General features: G+C 44.0%; 1 protein-coding gene across 1 annotated transcript in view; it reads right to left on the bottom strand.

The window, feature by feature from the left end:
• Window positions 1-508: 508 nt before the first annotated feature.
• Window positions 509-22,727, bottom strand: part of LOC139445898 (exosome complex exonuclease RRP44-like) — a 29,237-nt gene continuing 7,018 nt past the window's right edge. The window contains exons 9-23 of the mRNA XM_071227149.1: window positions 21,986-22,123; window positions 19,775-19,921; window positions 18,787-18,903; window positions 18,072-18,173; window positions 15,394-15,458; window positions 14,537-14,621; window positions 14,256-14,383; window positions 13,614-13,700; window positions 11,589-11,745; window positions 11,203-11,423; window positions 10,465-10,555; window positions 9,332-9,409; window positions 7,315-7,467; window positions 3,013-3,135; window positions 509-1,181 (exon numbers count right to left, since the gene is read on the bottom strand). Coding sequence (XP_071083250.1) covers window positions 1,101-1,181; window positions 3,013-3,135; window positions 7,315-7,467; window positions 9,332-9,409; window positions 10,465-10,555; window positions 11,203-11,423; window positions 11,589-11,745; window positions 13,614-13,700; window positions 14,256-14,383; window positions 14,537-14,621; window positions 15,394-15,458; window positions 18,072-18,173; window positions 18,787-18,903; window positions 19,775-19,921; window positions 21,986-22,123 — 1,773 coding nt within the window. The 3' untranslated portion in view covers window positions 509-1,100. The remainder of the gene's footprint in view (window positions 1,182-3,012; window positions 3,136-7,314; window positions 7,468-9,331; window positions 9,410-10,464; window positions 10,556-11,202; window positions 11,424-11,588; window positions 11,746-13,613; window positions 13,701-14,255; window positions 14,384-14,536; window positions 14,622-15,393; window positions 15,459-18,071; window positions 18,174-18,786; window positions 18,904-19,774; window positions 19,922-21,985; window positions 22,124-22,727) is intronic.

A 22,727-nucleotide genomic window follows, 5' to 3' on the forward strand; every position in this document is an offset into this window, starting at 1 on the left:
TCTCTCTGTGTGTGTCGGTGTGTGTATCTCTGTGTGCCTCTGTGTGTGTCTCTGCGTGTGTCTGTGAGTTTGTGTGCGTCTCTCTGTGTGTGGGTGTGTGTCTCTGCGTGTGTCTGTGAGTTTGTGTGCGTCTCTCTGTGTGTGGGTGTGTGTCTCTGCGTGTGTCTGTGAGTTTGTGTGCGTCTCTCTATGTGTGTCTGTGAGTTTGTGTGCGTCTGTCTGTGTGTCTGTGTGTGTATCTCTGCGTGTGTGTGTGAGTTTGTGTACGTCTGTCTGTGTGTGGGTGTGGGTGTCTCTGTGTGTGTCGGTGTGAGTGTTTTTCTGCTCTAGAAATGAACCCTACTTTTGAAACTAAGTGAAACTTGTTGGATGTGGATTATTCCTGAAAATGCTGGATAATAATGAAGTTGACAATAATAAGTATGACACCAGTATGACATTGTAAATGTTTATTTACACTGCTGTTCTCAGTGCACGTGTACCAACATACTGCATGATGAAGAAGAAAACATAACAATTTGTCTCTGTAACAAGCGCTTTCTGTAATATACACCATATTCTTTATCTAAACAATTACACCAATACAGCTGACAAATTACCATAGGGTCAAAACCTTTTAAATTCTTAAGATAAAAACCCAGTTCTTCCTCATAGAAGCCAACATTTTGAAAATTAAAAACAATTACACTGTCTATGCCATTCTTATGATTAATGCCACTGCTCAAAGTACACGTCATTCTTTAGCCTAATTTGTTTGTTTAATGAAGGAATATTTTCAAAGTCAGTATGCCAAGTCACATGGTACAAAGTACCTGATTGTACTTCAGGTATGTTATATTTATATTTCAACGCTGTATAGCAAGTGTTGCTCTATAAGTGGAACTGGGGCCATCTCACAGAGCGATCTCAGCACTACGACTGTCGTATCTCCCATACTTCCTCACAGAATTACGATGGTTGTAGTGCTTACATTGCTGTGAGGAATAGAACCCTGGCCACATCCCATCATGAACAAGATGACTGAGGTGGTTCCTTCTGTATCCAGCAACCACAAGCAGGCTCCATCACACTTCAACACTGGAGGACTTCCTACCCCTGGGTTAGGACTTGTGTTTCTTGCTGGGTGGCTCTGCATCATCAGGTCCCTTGGGGGCAGCCGGGGGCACACTGAAGCCCTGGATCTGGAGTGAGGGAGTAAGTGTTGTTAGATGCTGCTGTATGAAGGTAACTATAAATTATCCATAAATTATCCATGTCTTTGGGGTACGACTCAATGGGCTAGTCACATACTGTATCCACCACATCCTCCTCAAGTAAGTCAGATTGTGGTGCTATTGTACCCACCTGAGACTGAACCAGCTTGATGCTATGACCAGCCACCTTAGGCTGAACCAGTTACGGCTACCCACCTGAGGCTAAACCAGTTATGGCTACCCACCCGAGGCTGAACCAGTTGTGGCTACCCACCTGGGATTGAACCAGTTATGGCTACCCACCTGAAGCTAAACCAGTTGTGGATACTCATCTGAGATTGAAACAGTTATGGCTACCCACCTGAGGTTGAAACAGTTATGGCTACCCACCTGGGGTTGAATCAGTTATGGCTGTTAGATGCTGCTGTGTGAAGGTAACTTTAAATTATCCATGTCTTTGGGGTACGACTCAATGGGCTAGTCACATACTGTATCCACCACATCCTCCTCAAGTAAGTCAGATTGTGGTGCTATTGTACCCACCCGAGACTGAACCAGCTTGATGCTATGACCAGCCACCTTAGGCTGAACCAGTAATGGCTACCCACCTGAGGCTAAACCAGTTATGGCTACTCATCTGAGATTGAACCAGTTATGGCTACCCACCTGAAGCTAAACCAGTTGTGGCTACTCATCTGAGATTGAACCAGTTATGGCTACCAACCTGAGGCTGAATCAGTTATGACTACCCACTTGAGGTTGAATCAGTTATGGCTACCTACCTGAGGTTGAATCAGTTATGACTACCCACTTGAGGTTGAATCAGTTATGACTACCCACCTGAGGTTGAACCAGTTATGGCTACCCACTTGAGGTTGAATCAGTTTTGACTACCCACTTGAGGTTGAATCAGTTATGACTACCCACCTGAGGTTGAACCAGTTATGGCTACCCGTCTTAGGTTGAATCAGTTATGACTACCCACCTGAGGTTGAACCAGTTATGGCTACCCGTCTGAGGTTGAATCTGTTATGGCTACCTACCTGAGGTTGAACCAGTTATGGCTACCCGTCTGAGGTTGAATCAGTTATGACTACCCACCTGAGGTTGAACCAGTTATGGCTACCCGTCTGAGGTTGAATCAGTTATGACTACCCACCTGAGGTTGAACCAGTTATGGCTACCCGTCTGAGGTTGAATCAGTTATGACTACCCACCTGAGGTTGAACCAGTTATGGCTACCCGTCTGAGGTTGAATCAGTTATGACTACCCACCTGAGGTTGAACCAGTTATGGCTACCCGTCTTAGGTTGAATCAGTTATGACTACCCACCTGAGGTTGAACCAGTTATGGCTACCCGTCTGAGGTTGAATCTGTTATGGCTACCCACCTGAGGTTGAACCAGTTATGGCTACCCGTCTGAGGTTGAATCAGTTATGACTACCCACCTGAGGTTGAACCAGTTATGGCTACCCGTCTGAGGTTGAATCAGTTATGACTACCCACCTGAGGTTGAACCAGTTATGGCTACCCGTCTGAGGTTGAATCTGTTATGGCTACCTACCTGAGGCTGAACCAGTTATGGCTACCCGTCTGAGGTTGAATCAGTTATGACTACCCACCTGAGGCTGAACCAGCTTGCTAGACTACCAAGTTATGGCTACCCATCTGAGGCTGAACCAGTTATGGCTAACCATATGCGGCTGAACCAGCTTGCTAGACTACCAAGTTATGGCTACCCATCTGAGGCTGAAGCAGTCATGGCTAACCATATGGGGCTGAACCAGCTTGCTAGACTACCAAGTTATGGCTACCCACCTGAGGCTGAACCAGCTTGATGCTGAGTTTCATGTGTTGTTCGTTGGATCGGTCGATGCTCAGTTGTACCACCAGCTTGTCAAACACATGGAACGTGTGACCTCCTCCAGTCTGAGTCTGCTCCTGTCAGAAACCGTGAGGCTTTAATTACAAATGTTCTTAAAATAATGGAGAGAGAGCTTAAAATCAACAGAAGGGGTGGATTTTGTGAAAATGTCTTATCCTTGCCGGCCCTGGCCTCAAACATTTCAAAACGGGTGAGTGAGGGTTCCTACCACTTATTCTGAGGCCTGGGATCTCTTAGAAGAAAGTAATTTGCTAAAAAAAAACCTTTCTTTGGCTCTTCCTATCAGAGAAAAACTTTAATGTGGTTGTGAATGAATCATTGAACAATAGTTATCATTGATAGTAATTCTAAGAATACTACCTCTATTACATCTTTGCCATAATCTCTGTATTTTGGCTTCAGTCAAAATGACTAAAATTTTCTGATTTTCAACAGACGTCCTCTTCACTGTCAATTACACAACTAGTTGTTCACAATTAGCATCGAAACCAATCAAGCTATGACATATGCAATGGTTAGACCTTCACTTCTTCATATATCTAACCACTAGAGGTAGAATAATTGGGGAGGTAGGTGGGAGTACTTCCAATGTAATAGAGGTAGTATTCTAAGAATTATTAACAATGATAACTATTGTTCAATATTTCTTGCGAAACTACTACCTCTATTACATCTTTGCCAGAATATACCAGAGGGATCCGGTGGGATCTGATAACTGACAGTAATTGACAGTAATCCTCTTCTGGAAACCATTATTCTCTAACTCGAGATAATTTTCCTCTGAAAAGACTCCCAAAAGGAAAATCAGAAGGTCTCAAGAATAAATCAAATGTGTGATATCTTCACAAGAGTTACAGTTATATTTGCTGAACTTGTTGGCAATAATAAAGTAATTTCTGGTCTATTTCTACCCAACAATGTTTTTCTTGTTAAATTTGGATTTGTGACACTAATACCGGTGCTAACGTCACATCCGGAGCTTACGCCACTTCCGCTTGTGCGTTACTTCCGGTTTGTCACCTCCTGTATTGGATAATGATGTCTCACAAGGTCTAATTCTACCAAACACGTCATTTCCTGAATAGTTAACCTAGGACTGCCATTGCCGGTGGTGACGTCACCTCCGATTATGACATCACTTCCGGTTATGATGCCAATTCCGGTCACTGGTGGCAGTAATATTAATCTTAATCTTAATCCATCCTACACCTAATAGACAGGATAAACAAGGATGTACGCACGCTCTGATTCTGCTGGTGCCGGATCCTCACCCCATCGCTTCTTTTTTTGACAGAAGAGGAAAAAAATATTGGTGGATGAGTTTGCGCCACAACAATGGGCCCAATGGAATATATGCCCTTTTTGGTCCGGTTGCACATCACACAAGTAAAAGCTGGTGAAGGTGTTCTGTGAGGCCCACTGACAACTAGAAATCACTTGTTCTACTGAGACATGTCCATGAAGCGAGACTCGTGGCTAGAGCTCTTATTTTATGAGCTGGGCTGGTTCCAAGACTTGGTGTGGAGTTCTGTCCTTGTGCCACAGTAGTTTGAAGCCATCTCGTTATTATAGCTTTGGTAATGTCTTTCTTGGATCGAGTCTTGCAAGATATGAAAAGTCTCCTTTGCTGGCAACTATGTGGGTCTGTAGCCGAGCGATAGACCTTTAAAGCAAAGTCGGGGAATAAAAACCCTTGGTGTTGTTGGTCTCCCCTAGTCTCCAAATGGCTCGCTTCTTCGGTAGCTTCCTGACGGCCAAATCTGCTGCCGCTAGCTTGGCTCGACTAGATGAAATCTGCGTCCGACAGCTTGGGACTTCAAGACAGGATGTTTCTTGAAGTGCAGTTTGTATCCATGAGCCACGACGTCTAGAATCCAGCGGTCAGGCATAACTTGCTTCTAATTTTCGGCACTAGTCCCGTAGTCGGTTTCATGTTGAAAGACAGTAGGCATAAATCGCAATCCATAGATGTAACCAGGTCAAAAGGGTCTATTACGTCGGCATTGGTGGCAGGGAAGTCAGAATCTACTTCACATCTGCCTCCAGATCTACCATGGCGATAGGATCCTCGTTTCTTGTAGTCTGGCTGACGACAAGATTCCTGTGAAGACTCCACTGGAATGAATCCTTCCCAGAGGGGACAAACTTCTCCTTAGGATGCTGTTTGTAAGATGAGTCTTTCTGGTCCCAGGAATGCTTCTGAGGTTTGGACGATCATAAGCCTTGGCAGCTAGGCTGATAGTTGATGTTTGGAATCATTACATTGTATCCTGTCTGACTTCGTCTACTACATGTCACAGTTTCCCATTGTGGGAGCTGTTATGGATTGTGATATTATCAACCTCTTGGTTTGGTTAGAAACAGCTTAAGAATGAACCTGAGCTAGGAGTGGTTGACACTGCAGCCATAAAAACTGTGAAGACATCAAGACTTGGGTGGAGAGTAAGTTTTCCTGCATTCTTACAATAATGTCTTGATTCCGACTTGATCAGTTCTAATAGTCATAGGTGTAGCTCCTGTTATGCCTTCATAAGATGTCTGTAATGGTGGAATGATGTGTCTGATTCCGGCGACACACCAGTTAATATAAGCGCCAATGTCCATAGAATATCTGGAGACCGAAGACAGATCCTTAATCTGTGAAGCAGATAACGTGACATTGGTACCAGTGTTGCATACTAGCTTAAAGAGATCTTCATCCAAACTTGGATAATCCGGAAGTGGAGCATCGTGTGTCTTATATAACTTCCATTTTAATGGCATTCCTCATGTCTAAGCTTGAGACTTTCAGACATCTGGCACAGCTGATTGGTCGATAGGCCATATGGCTGATCGGTTGGTGGTACTGGCTGGTTGACTAGCTGGCTAATTGTCTGGTCGGTAAGGTTGGCTGGGGTAGGCCCTACCGCCGTAGCAGATGGCTGTCCCCTATGCGGTCCCTTGACCTGGGGTCTCTTCTTAGCCAGAGCTGGTTTTTTTCTCCAATTCTTATTTGATTTGTGAAAACTTCCCCTCAAACATAGTTTACATCATATCTTGTTGCTGTTTTAGTAGATCGTGTATCAAGCTCATAGAGAGTGCTGGAGATGGATCTGCTGGTCGACTGGGGGTAGAGGAAGGAGGCGCTGGGGAAGCGGCTGGGGCCTGAACAGGGTCAGTAGCCGTGATGACCTCTACTTTTTTTCTTAGCTGCTTCCTGCCTCTTTGCCTTCATTATAGCCTCAGCTATCTTCTGGAAGGTCTTCCTTGAAGTGTTGGCGCACTGCATACACCTAACTTCCTCAGGTCCATGTTGTTCCTCTGCACCTCCTACAGTTAAGATGAGGATCTCCTGTGATCATGAACTGACCACACTTCTGGCAACCGGGAGTTGAGGGAGACTCCATTATAACCTCACAGTGCCTGCAATCATCACTTCAATTAACAGCCTTCTAATATGTACTTACAGTGTCTGTTTTTATAGTAAACTATTAGAATAATTTTAGTTTCATGTGACTAACTACCAAGTGTTAGATCATTGCAACTATATATATATAGGTGTTGGGAAAAAGTGAAGGTTCCCGCCATTTTACATATGTCATAGCTTGATTGGTTACGATGCTAATTGGGAACAACTAATTGTGTAATTGACAGTGAAGAGGACGTCTGTTGAAAATCAGAAAATTTTAGTTATTGTGAAGACTGAAGCCAAAATACAGGGATTATGGCAAAGATGTAATAGAGGAAGTAGTTTCACAAGATTTATTGAGATTTGAACACAATAGGGATAAATGATTAATGGTCTTCCTGGCAAGCACATCCATTAGCCTATATCAAAGCCTAGTTTCTACCCTTGCCACATCAAGGCCACTTTTCTTAACTTGACCCTGGCGCCACCTCGCGTAGATCACGAGTGGTGCCCCTTATAATGAGATTGCTGTTCTTATCTCATACAGCTTCAAAAAGACGGCAACTACCATAGGCGACAACCTAGTCCATCAGATATTGAAAACTTTCACAAGTTCATCCCTGACACTAAAGTATAGGTGATCGTTTGGGAGGAGGAGGGTGGGGGGGGGGGGGGGGGGTAGACATGCACTTGATGCGGCAAGGGTGGAAACAAGACTATAATAAACAGGCTAGAGGACACTCTTGCCTCGGCATACTCCGCACATTTGGTTTTATTTCCAATGCTGATGGGTCACCATGACACACAGATCATCTATGTCAGTCTGTTGTTGAACTTCATCACTTACCTCCTCATTAAATGTAAACATGACATCATTGTCATCTGATTTGAGGAAGAGCGTCCCCTCAAGACCATATTTTGGGATAAGAACCTGCAACGCATTCTTCCTGACAAATAACACATAGCCATCTTCATCTTCAACTCGCTTTTTGAAGAACAACTGAAAGACAATTGTAACCATGGTAACACTACAGACCAGTGTGAGCAGTGTGGAAGTATGTGAAGTAGATAGTCATTAAGAACAACTGATAGACACTTGTAACCATGGTAACACTACAGACCAGTGTGAGCAGTGTGGAAGTATGTGAGGTAGATAGTCATTAAGAACAACTGAAAGACAATAGTAACCATGGTAACACTACAGACCAGTGTGAGCAGTGTGGAAGTATGTGAAGTAGATAGTCATTAAGAACAACTGATAGACACTTGTAACCATGGTAACACTACAGACCAGTGTGAGCAGTGTGGAAGTATGTGAGGTAGATAGTCATTAAGAACAACTGATAGACACTTGTAACCATGGTAACACTACAGACCAGTGTGAGCAGTGTGGAAGTATGTGAGGTAGAGTATGTAACACTACAGAGCTGTGTGGAGGTACAGTGATCGCTCGCTATAACGCTACCAATGGGGTCCAAATAATTGGTGGGCGTTATAGACGATGAGCCGTTTAACCGAGGCCGAGGCGCGTGCTCGGAAAATCTCAAATCATCAATATGTGTTTATCTCACGTCACATCAAAATAGTATATATTTTTATGGACCTAGATCTACCTGTAATATCATTCATTTATTAAATCTGTCACATTTCACAATGTCTGAAATACGTATTCCATTTCAATTTATCATTTTAAATCGATAAATTAAAAAATTATTCACTATTTCCCGCGATGTTATTGAAAATAAAATTCTCGGACACACATTTCGACAACGGGTCCACATTAAAAGACCAAAATAAAGACGTTTTAAACAAATCTTTAAATATATTATACAAAGTGATAAATAAAATCAACAAAAATATATCTAAAAGTAATCAAACTTACATCTAAGTTATTATTTCCATCGTTTCGTGCGATCGCGTGTAATGTAAGTCAAATGACATCTCGGCTTTCGTCGCCTTGAATTCTCGGCTCGGACACAATGTTTAATGCAAAAATATATGCATGAAAAATCTTTGTCACAGCTCGTAACCTAGCACGATACATTCGCGAAGTTCCATAATTTTAATATATATCGTGATTTCCTGCTTAAAACGTTCAGAATAACACGATTTAACAAAAAATCTTTCGCCAACTTCTGAAATTTATGAAACACGAGCTTGGTATCACAGCTATAATTTGATTGGCTGCCTGGGGTCACGTGCTCAAAATTGACCAATCACGAAACTTGTAGTAGATTTCGGCAAGAAAGCTTCATTAGAAACAAATTTTAATCCAATGAAATCGCTTGTTATAACTACTGAAAAAACCAGGCGATGTTACGAAAGCGCGATTACGAAATGAATGACCGCCGTGTTGTGACAGCAACTACATGTGTGTGACAGTGTCGCCTCAAATTGGATTGCCCACTAATTAAGAATATAAACTTCGCTTGTGGTTCTCTTTTATTGCATGCATGCGCTTCTAAGATCAAAGGTCGATAGTGTGAAAAGTTAACTAGTTGAACAATCGTATTTCCGGGACTTGCCGCGGATGTTTTCAAACAGATTATTAGAACTCCATTCAGCGATAAACGGTTGATTATGCAATGAGAAGCGTTATGTGCAAATGAACAACGAACAACAATACAATTATGTCTGTGTAAAACTATCAGTAATAAAAGTGTACATAAATTTTGGGAGCCATGCGTTACCGCGCGTAGTAACCGAAGTAGCGCTTTATCGAAGAGCGCAATAGCGAGCGATCACTGTATGTCATGAAGACAGTCATGATCATGAAGAACAACTGATAGACTATTGTAACCATGGCATGCGACTGTTTGGGTATGTGAGGTAGACAGTCCATTCTTCAGTGTGACAATACTTACATGTGTGTGGAGGTTGACGGAAGCCCGGCCAGCATACTGTGCCATCTTGTGACGGAAGTTCAAGTTGTTACACAAGGACTGGAAGAAAAACACATCCCTGAGTGGCATTGTAACAGGGGGGGTGGGGGGGGGAATGACCAGTAATATTACTTCTATGCCATTGCCAATGATTCAATGTTACATTAAGTCATGACCAGTAGAATTATATCTATGCCATGTCCCGTGATTCAATGTTACTTAACGTCATGACCAGTAATATTACATCTATGCCATGGGCCGTGATTCAATGTAACATAAGTCACGACCAGTAATATTACATCTATGCCACTGCCCGTGATTCAATGTTACATTAAGTCATGACCAGTAGAATTACATCTATGCCATGGGCCGTGATTCGATGTAACATAAGTCACAACCAGTAATATTACATCTATGCCACTGCCCGTGATTCAATGTTACATTAAGTCATGACCAGTAATATTACATCTATGCTACGGCCCGTGATTCAATGTTACATTATTAAATTTTTGTTGTGTTCATATAAATTCCTGTATTCTGATTAGCTGAATTGGTCACGTGTTATTGCATTCATTTCCCAATGAGCCACGCCCACCGCGGTGCACTACTTTTATTACTGCAGAATGTCGGGGAATCCCAATATTACAGTCGAGGGAATTCCCTTTCTGCTCACGTGTATCGTTATGCACAGGACATGCCTTGGGCCCGTGAAAATCTGGGTTAGAATAGATCTTCAGCAACCAATGCTTGCCACAAAAGGCGACTAACGAGATTGGGTGGTCAGGCTCGCTGACTTGGTTGATGCATGTCATCGTATCCTTATTGCGTGGATCGATGCTCATGATATCAATCACTGGATTGACTGGTCCATTGACTGGTTATTTACAGACCTGCGTCATATAGCAGGAATGTAGCTGAGTGCGACGTTAAACAACAAACAAAACAAACAAACCTCTATGCCATGGCCCGTAATTCAACGTTACATAAAGTTTTAATAAGCAATATTACATCTATTCCACATCCCTTGATTTAATATAACAGGTATGCCATTGACCGAGTTTCATTGTTGCTGCCAAGGGCAATGACCTTGTCATAGTGAGCTAGGAACACCATACCTGTGTTTTGTGCTTTTCAAGGAGTGCTGGGTACGAAGCATCTGCTCCAATACACACTGCCAACAGCCGGTGCACGATGATGTCCGAATACCTGGCACACAAGCAAGGATGAGTGTCAAGATATACCACTGCAGGCACCCAGTTATCTTGTTATTCAATAGATTACAGGCAGACAGGAACAGCATCAGGTATCTGTCAAGCTATTCAAATCAAAATTCAAATAGCCTACTACTTATAAAAGGTGAAAGCATGTCACATTATGTACATTTATTACCTACAACAGTGTATTGTTTCCGTCATCTGGATGGCATTGTTGACGTCATTCGAATCTTATTGTGACGTGAGGTGGGAATGACGTCCCACTAAAAACAACGTTATAGCTGAAGATTGTTGACGTCATTTGACAAATTGTGGTTTCACTGCTGTTGCTACTTGCTTAAGTTTGTCTCTGTATGTAGACATCTTTTTCGGTAATAAATAGAACACTATATTTGTGTTACCTTCTGATGGGAGACGTAAAGTGGGTGTAGATGGGGGTACCTTCTGATGGGAGACGTAAAGTGGGTGTGGATGAGGGTACCTTCTGATGGGAGACGTAAAGTGGGTGTAGATGGGGGTACCTTCTGATGGGAGACGTAAAGTGGGTGTAGATGGGGTACCTTCTGATGGGAGACGTAAAGTGGGTGTAGATGGGGTACCTTCTGATGGGAGACGTAAGGTGGGTGTAGATGGGGGTACCTTCTGATGGGAGACGTAAAGTGGGTGTAGATGGGGGTAGCCAGGCCGTAATGCTGGAACTCCTCAACTGGCAGCGTCCCGCTGCTGAAGTAGACGGCCTGCATCATGCAGCGTGTGGTCATGATGCGCAGCATGGTGTTGAAGAACGGCTGGTCGAGGAACACAGCTTTGTCCAGGCTGTCTGCAAGTTCCTTCCCCGATGACACAACAAGGTCCAGATCCTAAAAGCAACAAAACACACAACAAACATTGAAAAATATTTGTCAGTACCTAAAATGGCACATAAGGTGATTGGTCAGAAACAAGACAGATTACATCTTGGTGTAAACATTGTCGGTTTAGACTGAAATAAGTTGGACTTTTGTCGCTGGTGTCTTCTCCCCTACCTTGGACTTGGCAGCTCTGATGACGGGTTCGAAGTTGGAAGGAGGAGGAGCGGGATGGCGTCGGAGCATGGCACAGTCCGGGAATTCCTGGAGGGTCTTCTCCGCAACAGATATGTTAGCCAGCAACATGAACTCCTCAACCATGGAGTTGGTCTCCCTGTGGAACATGGTACACAGTGCCTGAATTACAGCTTAAACTGGAGAGGAGGCATTCCTAAAAGCTGTACACACAGAGAATGCATTGCTAACAGCTGTACATAGAGGATGCATTCCTGGCAGCTGTATACAGAGGGTGCATTCCTAACAGCAGTGCACAGATAGGATGCATTCCTAGCAGCTGTACATACAGAGGATGCATTCCTAGCAGCTGTACATACAGAGGATGCATTCCTAGCAGCTGTACACACAGAGGATGCATTTCTAACAGCTGTACATAAAGAGGATGCATTCCTAGCAGCTGTACACACAGAGGATGCATTCCTAGCAGCTGTACATAAAGAGGATGCATTCCTAGCAGCTGTACATAGGGTTTATTCCTAGCAGCTGTACATACAGAGGATGCATTCCTAACAGCTGTACACACAGAAGATGCATTCCTAACAGCTGTACATAGAGGATGCATTCCTAACAGCTGTACACAGAGGGTGCATTCCTAACAGCTGTACATGGAGGATGCATTCCTAACAGCTGTACATAGAGGATGCATTCCTAACAGCTGTACATAGAGGATGCATTCCTAACAGCTGTACACAGAGGGTGCATTCCTAACAGCTGTACATAGAGGATGCATTCCTAACAGCTGTACATGGAGGATGCATTCCTAGCAGCTGTATACAGAGGGTGCATTACACGGAGGATGCATTCCTAGCAGCTGTACATAGAGGATGCATTCCTAGCAGCTGTACATAGAGGATGCATTTCTAGCAGCTGTACATAGGGTGTATTCCTAGCAGCTGTACATACAGAGGATGCATTGCTAGCAGCTGTACACACAGAAGATGCATTCCTAACAGCTGTACATAGAGGATGCATTCCTAACAGCTGTACACAGAGGGTGCATTCCTAACAGCTGTACATGGAGGATGCATTCCTAACAGCTGTACATGGAGGATGCATTCCTAGCAGCTGTATACAGAGGGTGCATTACACGGAGGATGCATACCTAGCAGCTGTACATAGAGGATGCATTCCTAGCAGCTGTACATAGAGGATGCATTTCTAGCAGCTGTACATAGGGTGTATTCCTAGCAGCTGTACATACAGAGGATGCATTGCTAGCAGCTGTACACACAGAGGATGCATTCATAACAGCTGTATATAGAGGATGCATTCCTAGCAGCTGTATACAGGGGGTGCATTCCTAACAGCTGTACATGGAGGATGCATTCCTAGCAGCTGTACATGGAGGGTGCATTCCTAGCAGCTGTACATAGAGGGTGCATTCCTAGCAGCTGTACATAGAGGGTGCATTCCTAGCAGCTGTACATAGAGGATGCATTCCTAACAGCTGTACACAGAGGGTGCATTCCTAACAGCTGTACATAGAGGATGCATTCCTAGCAGCTGTACATAGAGGGTGCATTCCTAGCAGCTGTACATAGAGGGTGCATTCCTAGCAGCTGTACATAGAGGATGCATTCCTAGCAGCAGTGCACAGATAGGATGCATTCCTTACAGCTGTACACAGATAGGATGCATTCCTACAGCTGACATAGGACACTGAGCCGACACACAAGTAAATAGTCCACTAGGCTACCCCATCGCTATGAAAGTATCAACACTGTTCAGCACCACAATAGCGATATTCCAGCAATGTCTCAGCCAAGCAAACCAGTGGTTGATTTAATGAGCCATCAATATTTTTTTTTATTTTTTTATTTATTCAAATCAGTTGGTACAAGTGGATCACATAGACAGTATTACATAGTTTGACAAAAGAATAGGGGACAGCCATCAATAATTGGCAGTTGACATCATAACCACCCAATCCTCATCTGAGGTGGCTGACCTTCTCTCCAGACTCACCTGAGCTCCTTAGTCTGCACCTCTATAGGGTCGTGGGTTTCACTGTCTACATAGAAGCGGATCTCCGTGGAGGCTAAACTCAGTGCACTGAAAATATACACCAAAACCATCAAAACAGCTTCGATAACAAACCTTGAAACAATGCGTAGAATTTTAGTCGGGGGTGGGGGGGGCGTCTAAGGCACCACGATTCGCTGTGCAGAGTTGCGTCCCTTGGGCACGCCAGAAACTTAGGATTGTGTGTTCAAATCCCGGTTCGCCCCGATTATGTTTCTAGGTTTGTCAGCACCATATTCATGCTTGTGGGTTTCATTGAAGTGGTAAACGTCTGAGACCTGCATCACTTCGGGCTTTCCTCCCACATTAAGCCAACACGCAGCGATATAACTGGAAAACTGTTAAAAGCGGCGTTAAACCCCACTCACTCACTAGTCAAGAGCAGCACCAGTCAACAAATGTAGGACAAAAAACTCTAACTATAAAAGACACTGTCCAGCTCTAATTTGTGTACAAATTTTGACAAAACAATACTGAATGGTTTATCAGATATTTTCCTGAAGGGAAAACAGAACTCACTTCTATATCCGCTGTCAGATATTATTTGGATGGGCGATAAGTACTGATAGCAAATGATTGTCGTACCCATTTTCAATTCTTCGTCTTTTCAAGATTTTAGCAAGTCTGTTTAAGCCTCGTAAACTGACTGTAAGTTCATCCGTCAAAGTCGGATCATCTATCTTCATCTGGGCCTCGGCATATGTCAGAGAAGCCTGGAAGGAAGGAACGACAGTGAGTGAGTGAGTGAGTGAGTGAGTGAGTGAGTGAGTGAGTGTGAGTGTTTCTTTGTTTCTTTGTTTCTTTGTGGGCCGCACTCAGCAATATTCCAGCTATATGAAGGCGGTCTGTAAATAATCGAGTCCTACCTTTGAGTCAATGACGCTCTTGGTGAAGGTGGTGTTCAGGATGTTCCCATCTTGAGTCATCTCCCACAGCACAGAGAAGGCCAGCCTGACCAGAGAACAACAGTCTCACATTATCAACACATACATGGGATACTAGGGAAACATCTCCCACAGCACAGAGAAGGCCAGCCTGAGCAGAGAACAACAGTCTCACATTATCAACAGGTACATGGGATACTAGGGAAACATCTCCCACAGCACAGAGAAGGCCAGTCTGACCAGAGAACAACAGTCTCACGTTATCAACACATACATGGAATACTAGGGAAATATCTCCCACAGCACAGAGAAGGCCAGCCTGACCAGAGAACAACAGTCTCACGTTATCAACACATACATGGAATACTAGGGAAATATCTCCCACAGCACAGAGAAGGCCAGCCTGACCAGAGAACAACAGTCTCACATTATCAACAGGTACATGGGCTACAAGGGAAACATCTCCCACAGCACAGAGAAGGCCAGCCTGACCAGAGAACAACAGTCTCACATTATCAACAGGTACATGGGATACTAGGGAAATATCTCCCACATAATATGTCGCCTCGCATTGGTCAATTCAATTCAGAGAAGAGTCTACATATTGTATATTATATGCCAACATCACAAAAAATAATTTTCTAATGTAAAGAGGTTTTAACTAAATTATTGCTTCATTGGTGTTTGAAGGCGGAAAAGGGAAAAACTGTTTTCTTGTCTGAGCCAAAAAAGAGCATTTCTCGAGTAAATTTTCCATTAAAACTAAATCATGATATTCAGGGATGTTTGGCTGAGGCATTGCCAACAACTTTGGCATCAGTTACCATGGTTTCACTGACCTGTCTACATTGCACCTCAAGGAGCACAGGTTGGAACTGAGTAGTTCTGGCACCATGTCGATTCTCTGGAAGGAAGATTTATATCAAATCACAGTTACCACATTGAAACCACCAATTTGACAAACACATCAACAGGATCTACTTCTATTGAGTTCTACTAAGCGGACCTACTTCTACTGAGTACAACTCACACGATCTACTTATACTGAGCTCTACTCGCACGATCTACTTCTACTGAGTTCTACTCATCCGATCTACTTCTACTGAGTTCTACTCACCTGCCTAACTTCTACGGAGTACTACTCACCGATCTACTTCTACTGAGTTCTACTCACCTGATCTACTTCTACTGAGTTCTACTCACCCGATCTATTTTTACCGAGTTCTACTCACCCGATCTACTTCTACTGAGTACTACTCACCTGATCTACTTCTACTGAGTTCTACTCACCCGCCTAACTTCTACGGAGTTCTACTCACCGATCTACTTCTACTGAGTTCTACTCACCTGATCTACTTCTACGGAGTTCTACTCACCGATCTACTTCTACTGAGTTCTACTCACCTGATCTACTTCTACTGAGTTCTACTCACCCGATCTATTTTTACCGAGTTCTACTCACCCGATCTACTTCTACTGAGTTCTACTCACCCGATCTACTTCTACTGAGTTCTACTCACCCGATCTACTTCTACTGAGTTCTACTCACCCGATCTACTTCTACTGAGTTCTACTCACCCGATCTACTTCTACTTAGTTCTACTCACCTGATCTACTTCTACGGAGTTCTACTCACCCGCCTAACTTCTACGGAGTTCTACTCACCGATCTACTTCTACTGAGTTCTACTCACCTGATCTACTTCTACTGAGTTCTACTCACCGATCTACTTCTACTGAGTTCTACTCACCTGATCTACTTCTACTGAGTTCTACTCACCCGATCTATTTTTACCGAGTTCTACTCACCCGATCTACTTCTACTGAGTTCTACTCACCCGATCTACTTCTACTGAGTTCTACTCACCCGATCTACTTCTACTGAGTTCTACTCACCCGATCTACTTCTACTGAGTTCTACTCACCCGATCTACTTCTACTTAGTTCTACTCACCTGATCTACTTCTACTGAGTTCTACTCACCCGATCTACTTCTACTGAGTTCTACTCACCCGCCTAACTTCTACTGAGTTCTACTCACCCGCCTAACTTCTACTGAGTTCTACTCACCCGATCTACTTCTACTGAGTTCTACTCACCCGATCTACTTCTACTGAGTTCTACCCACCCGATCTACTTCTACTTAGTTCTACTCACCTGATCTACTTCTACTGAGTTCTACTCACCCGATCTACTTCTACTGAGTTCTACTCACCCGCCTAACTTCTACTGAGTTCTACTCACCCGCCTAACTTCTACTGAGTTCTACTCACCTGATCTACTTCTACTTAGTTCTACTCACCTGATCTACTTCTACTGAGTTCTACTCACCCGATCTACTTCTACTGAGTTCTACTCACCTGATCTACTTCTACTGAGTTCTACTCACCTGATCTACTTCTACTGAGTTCTACTCACCCGCCTAACTTCTACTGAGTTCTACTCACCCGCCTAACTTCTACTGAGTTCTACTCACCTGATCTACTTCTACTGAGTTCTACTCACCTGATCTACTTCTACTGAGTTCTACTCACCCGCCTAACTTCTACTGAGTTCTACTCACCCGCCTAACTTCTACTGAGTTCTACTCACCCGATCTACTTCTACTGAGTTCTACTCACCTGATCTACTTCTACTGAGTTCTACTCACATGATCTACTTCTACTGAGTTCTACTCACCCGCCTAACTTCTACTGAGTTCTACTCACCCGCCTAACTTCTACTGAGTTCTACTCACCTGATCTACTTCTACGGAGTTCTACTCACCTGATCTACTTCTACTGAGTTCTACTCACCTGATCTACTTCTACTGAGTTCTACTCACCCGATCTACTTCTACTGAGTTCTACTCACCCGATCTACTTCTACTGAGTTCTACTCACCCGATCTACTTCTACTGAGTTCTACTCACCCGATCTACTTCTACTGAGTTCTACTCACCCGATCTACTTCTACTGAGTTCTACTCACCCGATCTACTTCTACGGAGTTCTACTCACCCGATCTACTTCTACTGAGTTCTACTCACCTGATCTACTTCTACTGAGTTCTACTAACCGGATCTACTTCTACGGAGTTCTACTCACCCGATCTACTTCTACTGAGTTCTACTCACCCAATCTACTTCTACTGAGTTCTACTCACCCGATCTACTTCTACGGAGTTCTACTCACCCGATCTACTTCTACTGAGTTCTACTCACCCGATCTACTTCTACTGAGTTCTACTAACCGGATCTACTTCTACTGAGTACTACTCACCGATCTACTTCTACGGAGTTCTACTCACCCGCCTAACTTCTACGGAGTACTACTCACCCGATCTATTTTTACCGAGTTCTACTCACCCAATCTACTTCTACTGAGTTCTACTAACCCGATCTACTTCTACCGAGTTCTACTCACCCAATCTACTTCTACGGAGTTCTACTCACCCGTCTTACTTCTACTGAGTACTACTCACCGATCTACTTCTACCGAGTTCTACTCACCCGCCTACCAACTACTGAGTTCTACTCACCCGGTCAGTGAGGTAAACCGTGGTTCCCCTGTTAGCAGCCTCCTTGTCCAGTGCATTGCCAGGACGGATAAAATGTGACACATCCGCAATATGTACTCCAACCTAGAAATGGAGAAAACAAATCTCATTATATTTTGTTCATAGTAAATACTGCAATTAGCACCGGATGGTAATTCTCACCAAACAGATAAATGAAATTTTCTGAACATCTATGTTTTTCTGTTTACCCACCAAGGACAGGACAAATATTCCAATGTGAAGGTAGCCGGGGATACATGAAAAATACAGCACTAGTTGGCATATGAACATTGAGCCTTCTAGACCCTTAGCCTTCTAACAAATTCGAAGTTGCATCGTGAATGATTCTTTTTCTGCGCATACTTTTTGTATAACAAACACAAGCACCCATTTCATCCAAGCATTTCAACAATCAAGACTTTATTGTGCACATGCAATTCCCCAAGCTCCGTGCAATGAGATCTCCCACACCCCACACAATGAACATTGAAGGTGCAACAGCATTTACCTCCCCTTGAATTTGGTGAATGAAGTTTGTTATCCTACAGAGTACATAAACCTTGCAAACTCTGATCTCTACACATATATAGGCTGACAGTATGATGACTGCAAAAGACTTCAAGATGCAAATATTGTAATTTAGCGCACTAACCAGGATATCAACGATCATATGATGATGACTGAGGGATCAACATACCTCCAGGTTGCCGTTGTCCAGGTTGCGACAGTGGAGAGCATCGTCAATGTCGGTACAGCCGGGAGGGTCGACGCTACACACGGTGATGTGACGCAGGTCCTGGCGATGCTTCATGTCCTGTATGGAAGACAACAGCAACATGACATTGGGTCTGGGAAAAGACACAAGTCTTGACACAGAGCATATCTTGATACTTTTGTTTGTTTGTTTGTTGTTTAATTTATATGATGGCGGTCTGTAAATAAACGAGTCTTGACCAGGCAATCCAGTGATTGATATCATGAGCATCAATCCACACAATTGGGATACGACGACATGTATCAATTAAATCAGCGAGCCTGACCACCCGATCCCGTTAGTCGCCTTTTACGACAAGCATAGTCACCTTTTACGGCAAGCATGGGTTGCTGAAGACCTATTCTACCCCGGAATCTTCACGGGTCCATTGGGTCTGGAAAAGACACAAGTCTTGACACAGAGCATATCATGATACTTTTGTTTGTTTGTTAGTTTGTTTGTTGTTTAATGCCGCACTTGCAATATTCCATTTATATGATGGCGGTCTGTAAATAATCGAGTCTGGACCAGGCAATCCAGTGATTGATATCATGAGCATCAATCCACACAATTGGGATACGATGACATGTATCAACAAAGTCAGCGAGCCTGACCATCCAATCCCGTTACTTGCCTCTTACGACAAGCATAGTAGCCTTTTACCGCAAGCATGGGTTGCTAAAGACCTATTCTACCCTGGATCATAATGGGTTATCATGATACTGGTGTCATGACACAATATATACCATGATACAGAATTGTAGTTTTTAGAGTAAATATATCATTTATACTTATCCCGACTTATACTAATTCCTTATCTCCCGCTTTAGGGGTAGATAAGGTAGGGAAAATTTTAGAACTGTGTCCCCAGAGGATAGAATGGACTCGAATGCACCCCTTGAGCTGCACATGCGCACGTGAATCAACTCACATCCTCTGAGATACTCCAGGGCATCTTGGGCAGGAAGCTGAGCACAGTCTCGGAGAAGTTGGAATGTGGGACATCATGTTCGAGCAGTAGCACCTCGTTCTCCGTCTCCTTGTCCCCCACAGCACCCAGCTTTCTCACAAAGTGGCCCTGCACACAGAGAAGCATGTATTGGTCGACAGGCTTCACTTACTTACATGATGATGATGATGATGATGATGATGATGATGATGACAATGACGATGATGATTTATCTAGGATTCCAAACTAAGGGACCACCATTTTATATTTGACCTTGACCTTGGATGTTGTTTTGAGAAAAGATATGTTTTCACCTGCAGCTACATAATTACTGATTTCAACCCCTATGGGTTCAACAATTGCAGTGTGTTTGTAAAAGTCATGTATTCATGTTAACATTAAACTTTGGTACACCTCTTGCAACAGCCATGCTAGTATTGAAAACCTACTTTAACTGTCCCAATAACATTAAAGCGGGTGCAACAATTGCAAACTAGCTCATGCTCTTTATTTTCATTAACAATGTTTACTTTACATTGAAATGTCCCCAATACATCTACACAGATAATGAAAAAATGTGTTGTATTCCGAACCACACAGGGTGCAAACTAAGCACCTGCTCGGACTCCCATGGCTATTTCGTTCTCTTTCTGGCCAGCGACAATCAAATCAAACTTGACTGACTGGCTAGCTAAATTTTCTGTCTAGTATTGTATCTATGTAATATTGTTCTTCAACTGTCACATATGAAAGTTCAAAACTTTGGTCAGAAGCTATATTGTTGTCAAGCTAGTTAGGGTCCCATGTTACTAGTTCAGCAAGGGACAGAATCCTGTTTGATATCGATCCAGATTGAAGTTCTAATCTTGTTGAAATTTGAAAATAGTGTTCTCTCTCTTCAACCAAACTTCTTGTATTTGGTAGTTTAAAAAACAACACATGGCTACTCAAGTCTAAAAGTGGCCCGACATAATCTAGCGAGCCGGGCTGGTTCGACTGTTGACACACTTGCACCACACAATCACAAACACTGTACATCTGTACGAGAGGAATACCACATTGAACTTCCACCTGTAGCATGAGCCTGAATTTTCAACAGTCTCAAGCTAACTTATTGTTTTCAAGAATTATGGGGGATAATTTTTTTTTTTTATATACATAAAATCCCGGCCCCCTCACTAGCTCTCTCCACCCCATTCCCCTCAACCAGCCCCTTCACTAGCTCCTCCCACCCCATCCCCCTCACTAGCTCCTCCCACCCCATCCCCCTCACTAGCTCCTCCCACCCAATCCCCCTCACCCAGCCACTTCACTAGCTCCTCCCACCCCATCCCCCTCACTAGCTCCTCCCACCCCATCCCCCTCACTAGCTCCTCCAACCCAATCCCCCTCACCCAGCCACTTCACTAGCTCCTCCCACCCCATCCCCCTCACTAGCTCCTCCCACCCCATCCCCCTCACCCAGCCCCTTCACTAGCTCCTCCCACCCCATCCCCCTCACCCATCCCCCTCACTAGCTCCTCCCACCCCATCCCCCTCACCCATCCCCCTCACTAGCTCCTCCCACCCCATCCCCCTCACCCATCCCCTTCACTAGCTCCTCCCACCCCATCCCCCTCACCCATCCCCCTCACTAGCTCCTCCCACCCCATCCCCCTCACCCAGCCCCTTCACTAGCTCCTCCCACCCCATCCCCCTCACCAATCCCCCTCACCCATCCCCCTCACTAGCTCCTCCCACCCCATCCCCCTCACCCAGCCCCTTCACTAGCTCCTCCCACCCCATCCCCCTCACCCATCCCCCTCACTAGCTCCTCCCACCCCATCCCCCTCTCCCAGCCCCTTCACTAGCTCACCCCACCCCCTCCACCAACCCCTCACTAGCTCACCCCACCCCATCCACCAGCCCCCTCACTAGCTCACCCCACTCCACCAACTCCATCAACCCCCTTACTAGCTACCCCCCACCCCTTCCACCAGACCCCTCCCCCCCACCCGCTCCACTCGTCACTCAGTGCAAATTGTCAAACAAATTACTATTTTGATAAAAAAAATAAAAATTCAAGCATAGATTAACATTATATCTAATATTCTTATTCAGCTGTCACATATGAAAGATCAAAACAGGAATGGTCTGAAGCTATAATGGTCAAGCTTGTTAGGGTTAAGACAGAAAGATGTTTTCACATTTTACCTGTGGGTACCGGGAGTTCTTGGGCCAGTTGTCAATGGCAACAATGATCCGTTGACCTGCTAGCTGTTCAGCTTGACGAGTCTCTATACGTATCCTGGGAATACGCTTCTCCGCAGGGACAAACAGGTGGCGGCGACTCTGAAATATTGACATATAGTGACCAGTGTTATAGCTACAACATAGCACAAAAAGCAAGTGCAAACACTTTGAATTCGCTACAAAAGTAAAATAGAATAAAGTTTTAAAAATGTATCCTAGTGGGTTCCTTCAGTCATTTGTTATCATGGTTATAGTCACTAAAGCTTTGGTTAATTAACAAACTGACCAGGCTAGCAGTGTGAAAACTGTCATCGAGGATTTGGTTAAATATTGTTGTGTTTGCTTGTTGCATAAGTTCTTGTGATATCTTTGTTTGTTGTTTTACGCCACACTCAGAAATATTACAGCTATATGACGGTGGTCTGTAAATAATCAAGTCTGGACCAGACAATCCAGTGATTGACATCATGAGCATCGATCCACAAAATTGGGAAACGCTGACATGCATAACCAAGTTAGCTAGTCTGACCACCCGATCCCGTTAGTCGCCTCCTACGACAAGCAAAGTCGCCTTTTACAGCAAGCATGGGTTGCTGAGGACCTATTCTATCCCGGATCTTCACGGGTCTCTAGGGATATCTCTGTGTCAAATGTACTATACAGGCCTACTTGTGTTCGATAATAAGCGCCATTTGGGTTAAAG

This window comes from Haliotis cracherodii, unplaced genomic scaffold (assembly GCF_022045235.1).
Source record: "Haliotis cracherodii isolate W230 unplaced genomic scaffold, xgHalCrac1.p SCAF_10, whole genome shotgun sequence".
NCBI lineage: Eukaryota > Metazoa > Mollusca > Gastropoda > Lepetellida > Haliotidae > Haliotis > Haliotis cracherodii.